This window comes from Lytechinus variegatus, chromosome 15, assembly GCF_018143015.1.
Source record: "Lytechinus variegatus isolate NC3 chromosome 15, Lvar_3.0, whole genome shotgun sequence".
NCBI lineage: Eukaryota > Metazoa > Echinodermata > Echinoidea > Temnopleuroida > Toxopneustidae > Lytechinus > Lytechinus variegatus.
In genome coordinates, this window is record NC_054754.1 from 504,396 (window position 1) to 522,366 (window position 17,971).

At 39.7% G+C, this 17,971-nt stretch overlaps 1 protein-coding gene across 1 annotated transcript in view; it reads left to right on the forward strand.

The window, feature by feature from the left end:
• The window catches only part of LOC121429228 (centriolin-like), a 121,612-nt gene that overhangs the window by 10,234 nt on the left and 93,407 nt on the right, over positions 1–17,971 (forward strand). The window contains exons 3-4 of the mRNA XM_041626190.1: positions 1,477–1,603; positions 4,205–4,369. Coding sequence (XP_041482124.1) covers positions 1,477–1,603; positions 4,205–4,369 — 292 coding nt within the window. The remainder of the gene's footprint in view (positions 1–1,476; positions 1,604–4,204; positions 4,370–17,971) is intronic.

A 17,971-nucleotide genomic window follows, 5' to 3' on the forward strand; every position in this document is an offset into this window, starting at 1 on the left:
GAGATCCTCCAGGCATCCTATTGGACCTATTCAATACCTTTGTATCTTATTACATACCTGATGTAATAGCCAAGACACAGGTTTTGCCTTGGCGGTTCTTGTCTTGTCCTAATTTTTCCTAGGCTATTTCCAGTTGATATAAATATATTTCATTAAGGTGGTTGATGATTCTTATCACTTTATTCCTAGAGTAGCTTCTCCAGTTGGGAGACTACTCCATTTTATAGTAAATCAGTTTCTTTATCATTGTTATGCTAACTTGTCTGAAAAGGGTCTCGTTTCTGCCCCTCCTCCAGTTTTTTCCGTGCTATTCTAGCAATTTGATGAGATGGTATAGGTAAGTATAGCGCAGTGTAGTAAATCAGAATGCTCAGTAGTGAGCATATTATTTACTAACAAGCTATACTTACCTATAGCTCCCCACCCGTCCTCCCCAGCAGACCTCGCCCCTCCTTGGTTACGAAAGAGGAGGCTTATATGTGGCGAGGGGGTTTTATGGGTCTCGTCCCGTGACAGGTTTCCCAGGCTACCTGATTGCAGTTAGCCTCTTTCGGGGAGTTTTTTACCGGTGGCTATTCGAGTCAGGGTAACGAATAGCAATTTGATGAGATGGTATAGGTAAGTATAGCTTGTTAGTAAATAATATGCTCACTACTGAGCATTCTGTTTTAATCTTTAATACAAATGATTCAGCTGAGTGATTTGTTCTGAGCCAATTACATGTAGATGCAAGGATTCCATTAGCTTCACCCTAAAAAAAATTGCACTAATTTGACAACCAAGAAAACTGGGGGGTTGTTGTAGGGGGATTGCATTGCATAGGATAGTCTTCAAAACTGTCAGATCATTTTTTTTATTTTTATCACTCTTTGATAATGCTAATTTATGCATAAAATAAAAAAAATTACTCTAATTAACTAAATACATATAGGCCCCAAACTGCTAATTTTCTATTCACAGACTTTCTGTAAGATTCGGATTAGTTTTACTTTTAAAAAAGAAATAGAGATGACAACTTAATTTTGATCAAAACAAGATGAAATTACTGAGTTGAATTGTTAAATGTAGAAATAATTAAATTTTGGCTAAAAACACAATGCTTGATTTGTAGGCATATTCATGTTTTTTTAGCAATATTGGGTCTGACATGCACTTGCAAAACTTTGCGTTAATTGCTTAATTCCTCTATTTTGTCTCACAAGTTGCGCAGAACTTGAAAGAAAATAGTCATTTAACGTTGTTACTGCGTCATTTTTGGTGTTACAGATTTATTTCTTTATTTAATTTTTTGCATTAAAGATCTATTTCTGTATCATCCCCCATCTTATTAGGGTTAAATCATTAAAATTCACTGACAATTTATTTTTTGAAATGCATGTTTCATGTTTAATAATGTTGTACACAGAATGTTGCCAACCTTCTGTGCTGGATTTATGTCTGAATGATCCTTGATTGGTAAAATAATTTCTTCTAAAGGCTTGAAAGACTGAAATCTGAGGTGATAATGGCTGAACAGAAGCTATCTGAACTGCAGTTATCATTGAGAGATGGTGAAAGAGAACATTTGAACAGGAAAAGTGAGCTGGATAGGCTACAGGATCAGGTATTGTATTTTACAGGTTTACATGTTTTATTATTAAGCCTGAATTCAGTCCCGAGCAGAATTCATAGCAGATTGTCTTACTGTAGATTCTATAATCTGTGTCAATGAGTAAGTACGTGTAGATACAATAAAAAACAATACAGATTTACGTTTTATGAACTAAGTCTTAATCCTAATAGGACTGGGCTATTTGAGATGTATTGAAGACTGGGAAGGGGCCATGATGGCCCCCCTTCTGATCTCAAAATTTGGCATGTACATTCTTTACCACGTAAATTAGAAGCCTGTATAAAAACAAATTCTGAAAATAATTTTTATTTATTATGATCAAAATATGCAAATTCATTCATGAAAAACATTTGCATTTTAACTCCCAATTTTACTTCAAATTTTCTCTCTTTTTTTCCAGACGTCATCTTTTTTATCTAATTTAAAGGTTTACCACAAAGAAAAAATTTTCTTTATGTATTTCTTTGTTTTTAGAATTTCTTATGTATTTCTTTTTATGCCCCGCAGACAAAGTCCGGAGGGGGAATGAAGCGTTGCTTCTGTCCATCCGTTCATTTGATATATAAAATTTTTGATATGTACATGTAGGTAGATCACACCAAAATACAGGCTACATGTAAGTTCGAATTCGGAGTCTACTGGTCAAAGGTCACAGCTCATTAAATATGCGAGTTGGTTTCCGCATGATAACTTATGAAATATTCAACGGATTAAAAATAAATGTTGATGTTTAGGTAGATGACACCAAAATACAGGCTTAGTTCGAAATTGGAGTCCGCAGGTCAAAGGTCACAGCTTATTATACATGTATATGCGAGTTGGTTTCCGCTTGATAACTTATTAAATACATGTATTCAATGAAATTTAAAAAAAAATAGTGTGTACATGTGGGTAGATGACACCAAAATACAGGCTTAGTTCGAATTCAGAGTCTGCCGGTCAAAGGTCACAGCTCATTATTAAAATATGTGAGATGGTTTCTGCATGATAACTTATGAAATATTCAACTGATTTTAAAAATAAATGTTGATGTTTAGGTAGATGACACCAGAATACAGGCTTAGTTCGAAATTGGAGTCCGCAGGTCAAAGGTCACAGCTTATTATACATGTATATGCGAGTTGGTTTCCGCTTGATAACTTATTAAATACATGTATTCAATGAAATTTTAAAAAAAATAGTGTGTACATGTGGGTAGATGACACCAAAATACAGGCTTAGTTCGAATTCAGAGTCTGCCGGTCAAAGGTCACAGCTCATTATTAAAATATGTGAGATGGTTTCTGCATGATAACTTATGAAATATTCAACTGATTTTAAAAATGTTTGGTGTCTGGGTAGATGACACCAAAATACAATCAGGTCACATCAAATGACCTGAATGTCATATCTTCTGTCAGAGATTAATATTGACAGGGTGAATCTTTAGGTCAAAGGTTTAAATTTGTTCATTATGTGTATACATGTATGCATATTGGTTTCTGCATGATATTAAGTTCAATCATATTAGTGAATTTCTGTTTGCGTTAATCAGGGGCATCTGTTTTTGTTGGACACGTCAAATTTCTAGTTTTTCATTATTTTTTTCAATGGAAATTATTAAAGACCATGTAACAACTAAATTGAATCCTAAATTAATTAAACAGACCAATGAGAATGAAAAATAATTATGCTTTTATGAATTTCATCTCCCATAGACTTTGTACACAAAATATAATAATGTGCCATTTTCACCATGACCTTGCCTCATAAAAAGTCACATGGCGTTGCGATGCTATAGCTGTACATGTATGTCACCAATTCAGTCTCAAAAGTAGGGCGAGACTTCAAAGAAAAAAGTCATAAAATTTTGCGGCACTATCGTTTTGCATTTTGGAAATATCATGCAAAGCATCGAGGGTGGCCCATCATACCCCCCCTTTTTCATGGTTAAGAGCCTATGGAACATGAAACTCTAAGAAAATTGATTGACATAGCAACACTTCAATTGATATGATTTGTACAATAAGCCATCTTAGTTATTATGATTAGCATATTTATCACAGCTTTAGCTGCAGAGCACCTGCTAGTCAAATATTCTGTTTTTCATTGTTCCAAAAATCACATTCTGTGTTTTACGGTGACGAGTACAAAATAAAAAGCAATTGAATATAGTGACTATTTTTTAGAGCAGCCAAATGTCAAAAAGAGCTCTACATGTAGATAAGGATTTAACAGCAAAATTTGTTAATGCTTGGCATCCAGCTTAAGTCTTGCCGAAATACCCAGGAAATATGGCCAGATCAGATGCCAAGGGAACTTTTGAGTGAAAGTGTCCTTACAGCGTAAAATGTGAAAGGTTGTAAAAACTCATGCAGTTTTATATTTTAACGGAATAAGTTCAAATTTGGCGGCGGAAGCCAAAAAATTTAGGGGGGCCCACCAGAAATTTTGGGATGGACACAGTACATGTACATGTACATTACAATTTCTAAAGTAAAGTCATTAGTCCCATTGAGCCCCATGCCTAGAGAACTCAAGAATAGGATCTCTTCAATTATGTATCTAAAATTAAATGTGTTCAACAAGTTAATTATCTTATTAATCTCTCAGCTTGATGAACAACAAGATGCAATGGAGAAGGTCAATAGAGAGATAGGAGCCAAGCAAACTGACCTCCGAACTTTGACCTGTGAAACTGACAAGCATCAACAACAGCTTGTTACAGCACTGCAAGAAGGTGAAAGTGAGATAGCTGCAATTCAACAGAAAATCAATGTAAGAGTGCTCTTTTTTTTATTTTTGCCTTTTTTCAATATATAGTGGGTCCCAGATGACCAGGGGTTCACTTTGAACTCTGGTCTGAAGTTCTGGTTAACTCAAGAAAGTCAATTGTGAACAGGATGCCATACTTGCCAACCATCCTGATTTTTTATTGCCAATTCCACATTACGAATATCAACCCTATAATTCTGATTTTCATTAATTTTACCTTGATTATATTGAAAAAACGGCTGGAGCGAAGTTTAGACCAAACTGAAGCTTGCGGACATCTGAATATCGTGATATCCCAAATAGCATTATTTTTCCACCAACTGAACACACTTTAGTACGGTTACAGCCCGATAGACCGCGGGTCCGTTAGACCGCGGGTCCGATAGACCGCGGGTCCGATAGACCGCGGGCCCGATAGACCGCGGGTCCGATAGTCCGCGGTGTGTGTAAAATTATGATCAGGACAATATAATAGCGAAATCCATGTCATCAAGAGGTCAAATGGTCATTGATACGAGTCCATGGGGTTCTATAACGATGACCCACAGAACAATCGCCCCCTGACATCTACTTCAAGGAAAATATCTCCATATTTTTATCGTCGGGGACTGTTACCCCTCCCCCCCCGGAAATATGCCCTCTAGACGCCATACGGAGCCTCTAAAATGCCATCGACTTGACGACATGGCGAGATACTTTATCTTGCCATGTCGACTAAATAAGCTTATTGTGTCCGCATGGCGAGATACGTTATCCTGCCAAGTCAGTCCACTTAAAAAAAGTTATATGTCAACATGGGGCGATATTGTATCTTGCCAAGTCGACTTAAATAATTATGTTACATGTCAACATGGCGATATATCGGGATTCTTGCCGGGACTTGTACACTTCATATCTCGCCATGTGGACATATCGACTTGACAAGATAGAATATATCGCTATGTCGAAATAATAAGCTTATTAATTACTTAGGCAGCGGAAGCGGGGGGGGGGGTGCTTCCCCCCTAAATTTGAGGTGGGAGGACGGTCCCCCTAAATTTTTAGTTGAGAACCTTTTTTTGGTCGTCAATTTCTTTTCTACGTCCCCCCCCCATCCTAAATTGAGGTAGACCACCCTAAAATATTTTTGTCCCCCCTTATTTTGGTTGACAACCATCTTTTTTTTTTCCTTGTCAAAATATATTGGTGGTCCCTCCTAAAATTTTGGTTGATTTGCTTGTCAATTTTTTTATCTGTGTCCATCCCAAAATTTCAGGTGGATCCCCCTAAATGTTTTGCCTTCGGCCGCCAATGATTAATTAAGACATGGTGAGATAAAGTACTACGCCATGTTGTCACGTTAAGGCATTTTCACAATTATTATTTTCATAATTATCTGGGGTAATTGTCTGGAGAGTAAATTTCCGGGGGGTGGGGTAACAGTCCCCGGCGGTAAAAAATATGGGGATAATATTTTCCTTGAAGTAGTTGTCAGGGGGTGATTGCCCTAATTGGGTTATTGTTATAGAACCCAGGCGCGGATCCAGGATTTCAAGGGGAGGGAGGGGGAGCAAATTCGACCTGATGTTTGGCGCCCATGTCTACTTTTCGAAAAAAAAATTGCGCCCACTCCCTCCCGGCCAGGCTAACTTAAATTATCTTATAATCACATTAAAAAAAATAAAGACCACTTTTTAATGTGTTCTTGAAAAAAAAATCCATTAATTCATAAACACCAAAAGGTAGGGGGACACAGGGGCTGTTCCAGCCTTCGCCAATAGGGGGGGGTGGGGCGGAAATTTGTTTCAGCTATATTTTCCCCGATTGGCAGCTCGAAGATATTTTTTCTTTGAAGGGGTAGTCTTCATTAGTCACTTCTTGGCTTTATTCTTATAAATTAATACATAATATCATAATCCTCATTTATATGATGCCAGCGCGAAGCGCGAGCTAATTTTTTGGGGAAATTTTATGTATTTTTTCCTAAAATTTGAACTGATTCTGGGCAATGTTTGTTATCCTGAAAAAGACATGTATGCAACTTAATAATTACTACGAAGGGGAAATGAACTGATGAAAAAGATACCTGTTAAAGTAGCATTGAACAATCAAATAATGCGAGCGCGAAGCGCGAGCAGAATCTTTTTGAAATTTTCACCCAAAGATAGTAAATTCTAAGCACTTTTTTTAACTCTAGCAGAATAGGCATATTAGTAAACAAAGCAAGCGCGAAGCGCGAGCGGAAAATTTTCGGATTTAGTCCTATAATATTTACTGAACAAGACACTCTATTCATGATTTGTAACTCCTAAAAAATATGAGTATTAATAATGCGAGCGCAAAGCGCGAGCAAAAAACAAATAATATACGTTTTAAACTGGTACCTGTTAAGGACTGCTTGCAATTAGCCATGAAGGCGTCACATATTTCAACAATCAAAAAATGCTAGCGCGAGCTGAACATTTTTGAACTTTTTTAAAGAAAGAATGGAAAATTTCAATCAGTTTTGTAATCGTGAGCAGGATGCCTATGTAATTAAACGATTGATGCGAGCGCGAAGCGCGAGCAGAAAAAAAATCGAGATTTAGACCTAAAAGTGGGCCACTCTGTTCATGTTTTGTAAATAATCAAAAGGATGAGTAATATGGGGTCTTAAAGCGCGAGCAGGAAATTTTTGATATTGTGATCTGAAAATGGATAATGATTTAAATTAGAGAACAAGTTGGGTATCTGAATAAACATGCGCGAGCGTGTTTCATATTTAGACCTAGAATCTAGGCATTCTAAATACAACTTTAATCATTAAATCATGAAACTTTGATAGTCCGATCTGAAAAAAAGTAAATTTCAGCTTTATATTTCTAGCACTTTGTAGAAAAATTGTAAGGTGGATATGGATCACACTAAAAAAAAAAGCTGATATTATTATTACTTTGAGTTTTGACATAGGACCGGGACATCCTTAGGACATGCCATCATATGAAAATGATGACTATCTTCCTATTCATCTTGCTAAGCGCGAGATGAAACAAAGGGACAATTTAATTATTAAATTGATATCATATTTATTAATGCCTAATGAGGGGCGAAACCTGATGATATCATGGCATAAAATTGGACATTTCACTTTTGTGATTATGAATAGGATGCATCAGTTTATATATTTTTAACCATTAATGCCAGCGCAAGTCGCGAGCTATAATTTTTGATAAACTGTCATGAAAGTAGTTTGTCGTATAAACAATATTGAAACATTTATACAACTCGCCAATCAAAATGCGAGCGTGCAGTGCTCTAGCTGATGCGCCTTAACAATCAGACCAGAAAATTGATATTTTGAAAATTTTATGGAATACACGAAAATATAGGTACCTGATAAATTAAAATTTGCGAGCGCGTAGCGCAAGCAACAAATGTTAACATTCGAACCATAAAATTGACATTTTTACAGAGCACTTTTTAAAAACCAATTTGTAAATTACACAAAATAATGAAAGTTCGATTTCCGAGGTGAAATATGTGTTATATATTGACTTCCAAATTTGATATTCGAACTCCACATTGAACAATATATGTAAATCACCTAATAGGCAATGTGAGCGCGAAGCGCGAGCGAAAGTTTTATATAGTTGCACGAAAGATTCTTTTTATTTTCCAAGTCTTCCCCTCATCTTATCTTATGCCTTCGTCGTCCTTCTCTTGGTTCCCTCGTAGAACCAAGATAAAAAAAATAAATGAAATGGGGGGGGTAGACGTTAAACGAAATCTGAGATTTTATTCTTGAAAAACACATTGAGGTATCTCACAAGGCCTAAATAAATAATGAGAACGCGAAGCGCGATCTGATTTTTTTTAGAATTTTCCTGTATTTTATCCTGAAAGCCTAAGTCAGGGGCGGACCCAGCTTCCGCCAATAGGGGGAGGGGCCATTTTTTTCACCCATATTTTCTCCAATCGGCCGCTCAAAGTTGATTTGTCCAAGTGCCGTAATGAGCCAACAATTTCGAGGGGGCTCGATATGGCGTATCGCATGAAATTAATATGAAGTTGGCAGTGAGCGCAGCGAGCAAGCAAATATGTTGACACTTTTATTACAAAAATACAAGATTGTGATAGATTTTGACATAATATTTGGAAAATAATAGTATATTTCATCTTAATCCCTTTCCTTTTCTCTCTATTTTTTTAGCCTTGATTCTCTTTTTTTTTGTTGGGGGGGGCAAACGCCCATGTCCTAACAGTCATTTCCTAGATTTACTTAATAAGCAACATAAATGTGTTATAATCTCATAAGCCATATATGCAAGCTAAAAATTAAATTTCATGTATACTGTCCTGAAAATTTAACATTCTGGGCAATGTTTGTGAACCTGAACAGGACGCATATGTAACTAGATAATTACCACGAGCGCGAAGCGCGAGCAGAAATGTTAAATATTATGGACTGGTCGAAAAGTTAGTCATTAAGACGATATTATATTTCAACGATTAAACTGAAAATTTTTGATATTCCAACCTAAAAAGATGAGATTTCTAATCCCCCAATCGGACATTCGACATTCATTTCCATCTCTCTTTTTCTTATCTTTCTTCCCACGGCTGTTTTCGACTCGCCGTACGGCCGCCGTAGAACAAATGTGACCATGGTATTATGCATGCTGCGACGTCGCAAGTATACCGCGCTGCTACCTCGAGCGAAGCTCGTGCAGGCTCCACTCCATTTCACTACTGCTACGCTTCAGGTAGGTGGAGCGTAGTGTAGCGGTAGTGAAGTGGAGCGGAGCCTGCACGAACTTCGCTCGAGGTACGAATATGGTTATAGGTTACCGCCCTGCATGCATTTAAGTGCATAATCGTGTGCAAGCGTAAGATACAGCTCCACGATCATCGGACTGATGCTAATGGACAAAGGAAATAATTTTTCCGTGGAATTTTAAAGCCAAAATTACAAATTTAGTGTGTGGAAAGTGAATACTGTCGCCAATGCATCGTATGGATTGTGAATGTGACTGTGATTCCAATCGTTATACAGACAGTGACTGAGTGAGTGAGTGAGAACGTACCTTACCGGTGCATTTGCAATTGCATAACTTTAGATTCTATTTCTAATTTCATGTGCAAGTTACATGTGCATTTAGACTGTTAGTCTGTTTTCGTGAAATAAGGTCAAAATGAGCAAACCCAAAATCAAACAGAAATTCAAGGAGTATTCTGAGAAATATCCAGTTATTTTACGGTCGGGTAATGGAGAGTATTTTGCCTACTGTCAACTTTGTCGTACCGACTTCTCTGTGTGTCATGGTGGATTAGATGACATCGAAAAACATTTAAGAACAAAAAAGACAACTCCATCAGTAATGCAGCGAGCAGTACGAAAAGTATCTCCACTTTCTTTGCTTCAACGTCATCTTCAAGTGTTAATTCGAGCGGAGACTTTATTTACAGACTTCATTATTGAACATTCCCTCCCTATCAGTGTGGCGGACCACGCATCAAAATTATTTCCAAAGATGTTCCCTGACTCGGACATCGCCAAGAAGTATTCATCGGGACAAACAAAAACTTCGTACATAGCAGAAACATTGGGGAAACATGCAATATCCCATACTTTGGATATCATTAGAGTCTCGCCTTTTTCAATGGCTACAGATGGCAGTACAGACTATGAAGATTCAAAATTGTATCCCATTTCTGTGAGGTACAGTGATCCGGCAGATGGCTTAGTCAAATCAGTCATCTTAAGTTTGAGAGAGTGCAGTAAACCATCAACAGGAGAGAACATTTACAAAATCCTGGAATGCGAACTAAACGAACAATAGAGTTCCTTGCGAAAATTTTGGTCTGCTTTTCAGCAGACAATGCGTCAGTGATGCTGGGCAAAGTAAAAGGGGTTGCTTTTTTTTCGGGTCAAGCGATCTCTCTACGTTGTTGGTAAGCATGGCTTATTTTCTTTTGTACAAAATATATGTTTTACCGGAAGTAATGGTGTATTAACCGCGCCTTTTTCTCGGCGGGATAGAATCAAAAGTCGGGGGTGCGGTTTATACACGGTGACGGGTTTGAGCCAGCCGGCCGTAACCCCTCCCGTACATGTACGATGTCTGCCAGTTCACAACTCATCGAGTGGCCGGGCGTAGCCGCCCAGGCAATGTCGTTTAGAGGGGTATGAGCCGCGGGTAATGGGAAGCGATTATTACGATCTTAATTAAATATTGTCCAAAACAAACGCACCCACCTTCATGACACTAATTTTGACTTTATTCTCGATTCAAAGTAGTGAAGTTCCCTAGCTAATTTAAAGAGACGCCAAGCATGCTCGATAATATTTTGTCACCGCTGAGCGAGAGTTGAGTGAGCTTAGATATTGCGTTGTAATATGGTTATAGTGCGACTTAAGCTGGCGCTATTCAAAGTTCCATTTCGCGCCAGCTTGTTTTTTTCCTTCCTGTTTGCTTTTCATAAGATACCATGTAAACCACGCACGAGAGAGACGGCACGAAGCCGTAAAAAACAACTGGGAAAAAATGTCAATTTCTTTGTTTCTTGAACCTTCCTGTAATCCCGTATCCAAAATTCATGCTAAGACATCGAATTTCTGAAAGTGATTGTGAGGTTGTGATGCAAGAAATGTGAATGTTTCTTCCTCCTACGCTGGGAAAGACACAGATCATAATTTGATAAGATGTACGGGCATGACTGCTACTGTATCGTAGTTTGCAATGTAATGGCAATGCTGTGTGTGTGTACACTGTGAGGTGAGTGAGTGTGTAAGTGGCCAATATTGTCGGGACCGTTCTTCCTTTCTAACATTTGTAGATGAATTGATCAAGAACAGCAGATTTCTGCATACTGGTAATCTCTGTGGATACTTTGAAATCTTAAACTTAGTTTTTGTTTCTTCGTACCTCAAATATACATGTAAATGTGAGAAGATTTTTTTTTTTAGTCCAAAGTTGGGGGTGCGGTTAATACACGGGTGTGGTTAATACACCGTTACTTACGGTACTTGAATCAACAGTTGAAAATTAATAGAGAAAATCTGCAAAGGAATATTTTATTTCTTGTCTCACTTGTGTGTGTAAAGGACATATTAAAATTATAATATTTTACTTGTTAGTGTAGCTCTAAATTTATTTCTTCTTTGGCCTCATAACTTAAAGCATATTTCATACAAAAACAAAAGCATTTGGTCACATGTCATAAGTTGGATACACTAGTGACTACTACTAACAAGGGTGGCAAAATTTCATTTTACCAAAAATTGTGTGATATGTTTGCTCATATCTTTACAATGCCCAGCACAGTTTAAATGGTTGATTTTAAAGCAAATTTAATACTCTTTCTGAGCTCTAAGTTTGAAAACATTTAGACATTACATCTCTCACGCATATAACTTTCGTTTGTTATTGATCTGTTTGTTGAAGTTGATCCTTATCTTATTAGATTATGTGTGAGATGCTAAATTACCGTAATTCCATCGCACTTTTATTACAGGTTGCCCCTGCCACCTAATGCATATTGCAGGGGGTAAAGCAGCCAACCAACTACCAGTGAGGGTAGATGATCTTGTTGATATATATTACTACTTGGAAAAAAGTAGTAAGAGAAAACAAGAATTCTAAGAGTGCCAAAAGAAAGTTGGTGTACCACTGCATAAAGTTCTCAAGCATGTATCAACCAGATGGCTTTCTGTGGGGCATTGTATTGAACGTTTACTGGAACAGTGGAATGCTTTGTTGGCATTCTTCAGAGAAGAGGAGAAGAATGTCACAGGCAAACGTAGCAGAACAGACTCTATCACTCCTCCAGCTAAAAAGCAGAAAACAGTTGATCCTGGAACATCCAAGAAAGCTTAAGTGCCTCTGACATCCAAGCCAACACTGGAAACATTACTAAAGGTTGCTGGAACAACAAAGAAAACTGCACTACCAGCGACAGTCATGACTTCTACTCAGAATTCAGCTCAATGCCCTCTGACAGCCAAGTCCACACTGAAAACAGCTAAGCAGCAGACATCAACAAGCGTTGCTAGAACATCAAAGAGCACTGTACTTCCGATGATAGCCAAATCCTCAACTCACAAATTGGTTAAGCAGCAGGATTCAATGCAAACTTCTTAAACATCACAAAAAGCTTAAGCTATAAGAACAAAGGCAGCTTCATAATTGGAAAGCCGGTAGTGTCAAAGCGCATGATGCCAAAACACAACTCTCAGCATCTGCCTCAACAAAAGTGAAATCAGTTGTAAATATGACAAACCCAAATGTAAAATTGTACTGCTTGTTTCTATCTGAATCTATTCCAGTTTTTGAGGAGGCCAACATCTTTTTACAAAAAGATGAACCATGCATTCATTGGGGAGCTAATTAATAGCTCCCCAATTCTAAACTTTTCATTGTGTGCTGATGACACAACAGTCACATTATCTCATAAAAAGATAAATAATCTTGTCTCATCAGCAAACAATGAATTAAGAAAATTAAATAATTGGTTCGTTTGCAACAAACTTTTTTTGAATTTAGACAAAACAAAGTATATCATTTTTCGAACTCGAGGAAGGAGGGACCCTCCTCATTCTCTAAATATTTTTCTTGGTGGACATAATATAAAACAAGTAAAACATTTTCAATTTTTAGGAGTAATTTTTTAAGGAACACCTCTTGGAAACCACATCTCAATTCAATCTGTACCAAAGTTTCAAGATCAAGAGTTATTTCTAAAATTAGACATTTTGTTCCCCATTCAATTTTAATTACTCTTTATAACAGTATCATACTTCCTCACTTAAATTACTGTAACATTGTATGGGTTCATACATTCAAAACACACTTAGATAAATTGACAATTTTACAAAAGAAAGCAATAAGACTTATCTCAAATGCTCCTTTTAATGGTCATACAAAGCCTTTGTTTTTACAATCGAATTTATTAACTTTGAAAGATCTGATATCATTAAATTCACTAGTTTTTATGTACAGCTTAATGCCAGAATCTTACCACCTCTCTTCAGTGACATTTTTGTTTCAAATTCTCAAATCCATTCTCACAATACTTCTCACAATACTCGTCACAAGACTTCATTGTTCATTTAAGACTTACTTCCCAAACTATGGAATGAAATTCCAAATGATATAAAAAATAGTTTACTTTATCAAGATTTAGATCTTTATGCAGGAAAATGTTATTTTCCGTTTATTGATTGAATGCATATGATCTCACATCTTACATTAGTGCTCCCCCCCCTTTAGCTCATCCTTTTTTCTTTTCTTTTCTTTTTGCTGCAGGAGTGTTTCTTTTAATTTCGATCTATGATTTTTACTCCTTTTTTGTCATTTATAATGTATTAATGAATCGCGCGGTGACCCCTTTCGTAAGCATCGCTTCTCCGGGGTCTCCAAACCATCTATTTACTATCAATAACTGGGATATACCCATTTTATTTGCTAGTTCATTACGATTAACTTGCGTGCCGAACAAAGATTCACAATTTTCCTTTGCGCGCGCTGCATCTCCCTATTAACGCACTATCCCAAGATCATCGCGCAATTTGGCGTCCATTTCCTCTTTTACTTTCGCCTGCTGTCGAGTATAGTCGCAAGCTAAGTACACTCCCAAATTCGCAATCTTGTTTCTCATTTTGGATTCAATTATTGTGCATTTATTCCCTTATTTCAATCTTAGTTTTTGATTTAAGATTGTTTTAAGCATATCCCGTCGCGCGGAGCTTCCGTGATATTTATTTTCACGTATTTTGTTCCTCTTCTTGTGAGTCTAAAACTTAAGATACGTTTCTCGCAGGCGGGTTGCTTCACTTCTCCGCCCCACAGCTCCGCGCCTTACTGCGTGTCGCGGGCGTTTAGCCTTCGCTCCTCTTGTATTCTTTATAACTCTTTATAATTCTTTTAATTCATTGACTTCTTCGTTTATCGCTTACGTCGTGAATTTATTTGAATTATTTCTCCACAGATAGGTTCTGTAGGACTGTCAGGAGCGTCATGTTTTTCAGACTCATTTCAAATCCCTTTGTTCTTGTTTCGAGTTAGTTGATTGTTCTTTTGTTTCAATCAATCCTTTGTTCTTGTGTTTTATAAATTGAATTAATTAGTTAATTAATTAATTATTTGATTAATTACTTTTAAAAAAAATTCAGACCTTGTCTTGGAAATTTTTTTCTTTCACAAGAAAATTTAATTCTTTTAGGAAACCGTCTTTTGTTAGCGTTCTTCGCTTTTTGTTTGGTCTTCCTTCTCGGGAAAGCTAATTTCGTTTTTCCCCTTTTCCTTTTAGGTCAGCTGCCGGTCTCCGGATACTTATATTTTTTTCTTAAACTTCTTGTTTAAGAAAAAAAAAGGAACCTTGTTTTCTTTTCTTTAGCTGATCTTCACTTCAAAAAAAAAAAAATTTTTTTTTTTGAACAGGTTGGACACAACCCAAAAAAAAAACTTCATGTTTCTTTTTATTAGGTGCTTCTTCCCTTTTTCCTTACAGGATTTTAGCAGAAGCAGTTCTTTGTTGTGTTTTCCGAACGGACAATTAATTTATAGGGGCAGTGTCTCATAGTAATTTTTTTAATTATTACTGTTCCCCTCTTTCTGGGATAGTACTTTTGTATTTATCCTTGTGAGATTTAATCCTTTGTTCTCGAAATCCGTTTCTTGAGGTCTCTTGACTTCTGGGGTTGGGGTTTGTTACCCCCCTTCCCCCCCCCCCTTGTTTTTTCTCTGTTCTTTCTTGCTACTAGATTACTCTACGTCAGCATGAGCCTTTCGGATTCGTTCCCAGATGAGCTCGAGTCGGCCGCTGAATTGGTGTCCAACACCAGGGTTTTGTTCCCCACCAGTGGAAACGTAGATAGTGAGGACAGAGACAGAGCCCTCGTGGGTTCTCAGAGGGGTGGACACGTGGACGCGCGTCCACGTGCCCCGCTTAACAAGGGTGGAACCGTGGATTTGCAACCACGTGCCCGCAGGGTGATAGCCGAGGCTTTCGCTCCGGAGCCTGAACCTCTTACGGGGAGCGTCGTACTGGCTAAGAAAACGACGACTCCTCTAGGGTTGTTAGACCCACCGGCTATTGGGTCACCTAATGATCGGGAGGAGAGCACGGGCCTCTCCGCCACCCGGCACAGACTAGGCTCGATGCAATGTAAGACCCCGCAAGGGAGCATCGGCAAAGGGCTGCCAGCCCCTAGTCGGAAGAGACAGCATAGTCCGAACCCTGTCGGACTCCAGATTCCATCTGACACTGTCAGATTCAGCCGACCTCTCGCTACGCTAGCGCTCCCCGGGGGAGAGCTAAGGTGAGGAAGACAGGCTCAGCCCAGTCTCTTGTCCCTTTTTCCGCATCGGCGCCGGACGTAAGCCCCGTGCCACCGGGCGGTCCGCCTTCTGATTCTTTTGATGGCCAGGCCTCTCAGCTTCTTAAGCTACTTCAGAGTACCTTTCAGCACTGCGGGTTATTACCCCCAGGCTTGTCTGCTTCAGCCGACGGTACTGCCAACCGAGCGGATCAAGCAGACACCGGCCATCCAACACCTTGAGCTGCCCCTAGCGATCCGTACAAATTCGCCGGCTCTTGAACACACTCAGGCTACACCCATGATCGCTCAGGCTCGGCCACCTCCGGGGGTCCGTCCCCGCGAGCCTGGCCATGGCACACGCCGCCACTCGAGCCTTTCACGAGCGCCTGCTTCCCTCGGGGCTCCGCCCGGCGAGGAGACGTGGGTTGGTTCCCCCTCTCTGGAGGCGGAACAGGCTGTGTCGGAGGATGAGCTCAGTCTCGATCCCCCGGGTAGCCCGGCTAGCACAGCCCAGGACGCCATGGAGATCCTCCATAGATATCTCCCGCATATCTATCCAGCTAACGAGCCGATAGAGGGAGATACGGAGTCTCTTTTCTTCTCGCAGCCGCGGAAAACCACCCATGGTATTCCACTCACCAATGATTTCAAGGCTGCATACGAGAGGGTGGCCGCTCAGGCCAGCTTGCCCGCCTACCAGGGAAGAAAACAAAGGATGACACCGAGGCGTTCTTTACCCCTAAAATGTTTTCCCCCCAGCTTGACCGCATCGGGGCACGTTTGGGGACCCGTTTCTCTTCCAGTCATTTTGCTTCTGTTGAGAAACCGGATGTTAGGTATGAGGCCTTGACTCGTTCAGCCCTCAGACTTGGAGGGGGACCCGTTCACACTTCCTCTCAGATCAGACATAGTATCTCAGCCTCTGTCGGGGATCTTGCAACCTCGGCCAGCGGTCCTCCACTTGACCACATGGCCGTTATCGTGCAGGACGCGAAAGCATTAGGCCTTTCTGATCGTGCCTCTGAATTGGTGATTCAAAGTCGGAGAAACTTGACTCTTGATCTTTACAATTCTCGCTTGGGCCGATTTTCAGACTGGTGCGCTGCGCGGTCTGTTGACCCTCGCAGCGCTTCTCTTGCCGCCATCGCGGATTTCTTTGTTCACCTTTTCGACATCGGTCGTTCGCTTTCCACCATTAGAGGTTTCCGGTCGGCTATTGCCGCTTTTCACTCCGGATTCCCAGATGGCTCCAACGTCTCTAATTCTAGTCTTCTTTCTAGACTGATGAGAGCGTTTTTCCTAAAGCAACCTCTGAAGAAAAGTTTGGCTCCTTTTTGGAGCCTCCCGGCTGTGCTTAACGCCTTGGCTAAGCCCCCTTTTGAGCCTCTGGCCAAGAGCTCCTTGCATGATTTATCTGTCAAGACTGCCTTTCTAATCGCTGTAGCATCCGGTCAAAGACGCAGCTCTATTCACGCTTTGTGCATTTCTCCTGGTCACATCCGGTGGGAACGGCGTGGAGTCCGCTTGATTCCAACTCCGTCTTTCATTGCTAAGAATCAGACTGCCACCTCTGGTTCGATTGAGTTCTTCCTAGCACCCCTATCAGATCTTTCCTCAGTTACTGAGGACAAGGTTTGGTGCCCGGTCAGGGCATTGAAATGGTATCTGGATAAAACGAAGAAGCTTCGCAACTCTGATCAGTTGTTTGTCACGTCACGCGAGCCGTATGCAGCAGCGTCGCGAGACACCATCTCCCGCTGGATCGTTGAAGCGATCAAGTCAGCTGGTGATGATGCTCTCCTTTCGGACACTAGGCCGATAGCCCATGACACTCAAAGTATCGCTACTTCTTGGGCTCTTTTTAATGGAGTCGCCTTAGACGACATTTTAAGAGCTGCCTTTTGGCGCTCTTCTAACTCCTTTACTTCCTTTTATTTAAAGGACATTCCTTCGGGAGAGGCCTTATTCGCCTCCTCTGCCCTCAAGGCAGCGGCCCCCGTGTCTTAATCTCCCTTATTTTGCGCACTTTTATTCTAGACATGCCTCCCTTCACGTTGAATCCGTGTTGGTCTAGCAAATCAAATGGGTATATCCCAGTTATTGATAGTAAATTATGAAAATACTTACGTTGATTTTCTTATTTACGAGATAACTGGATATACCCATTTGAACCCTCCCTCCTACCCCTCGCCTTGTGTGACAACATGTCTTGCGTGCAGGCTCATGAGAGGAAATGGACGCCAAATTGCGCGATGATCTTGGGATAGTGCGTTAATAGGGAGATGCAGCGCGCGCGCAGGAAAATTGTGTACTCTTTGTTTGGCACG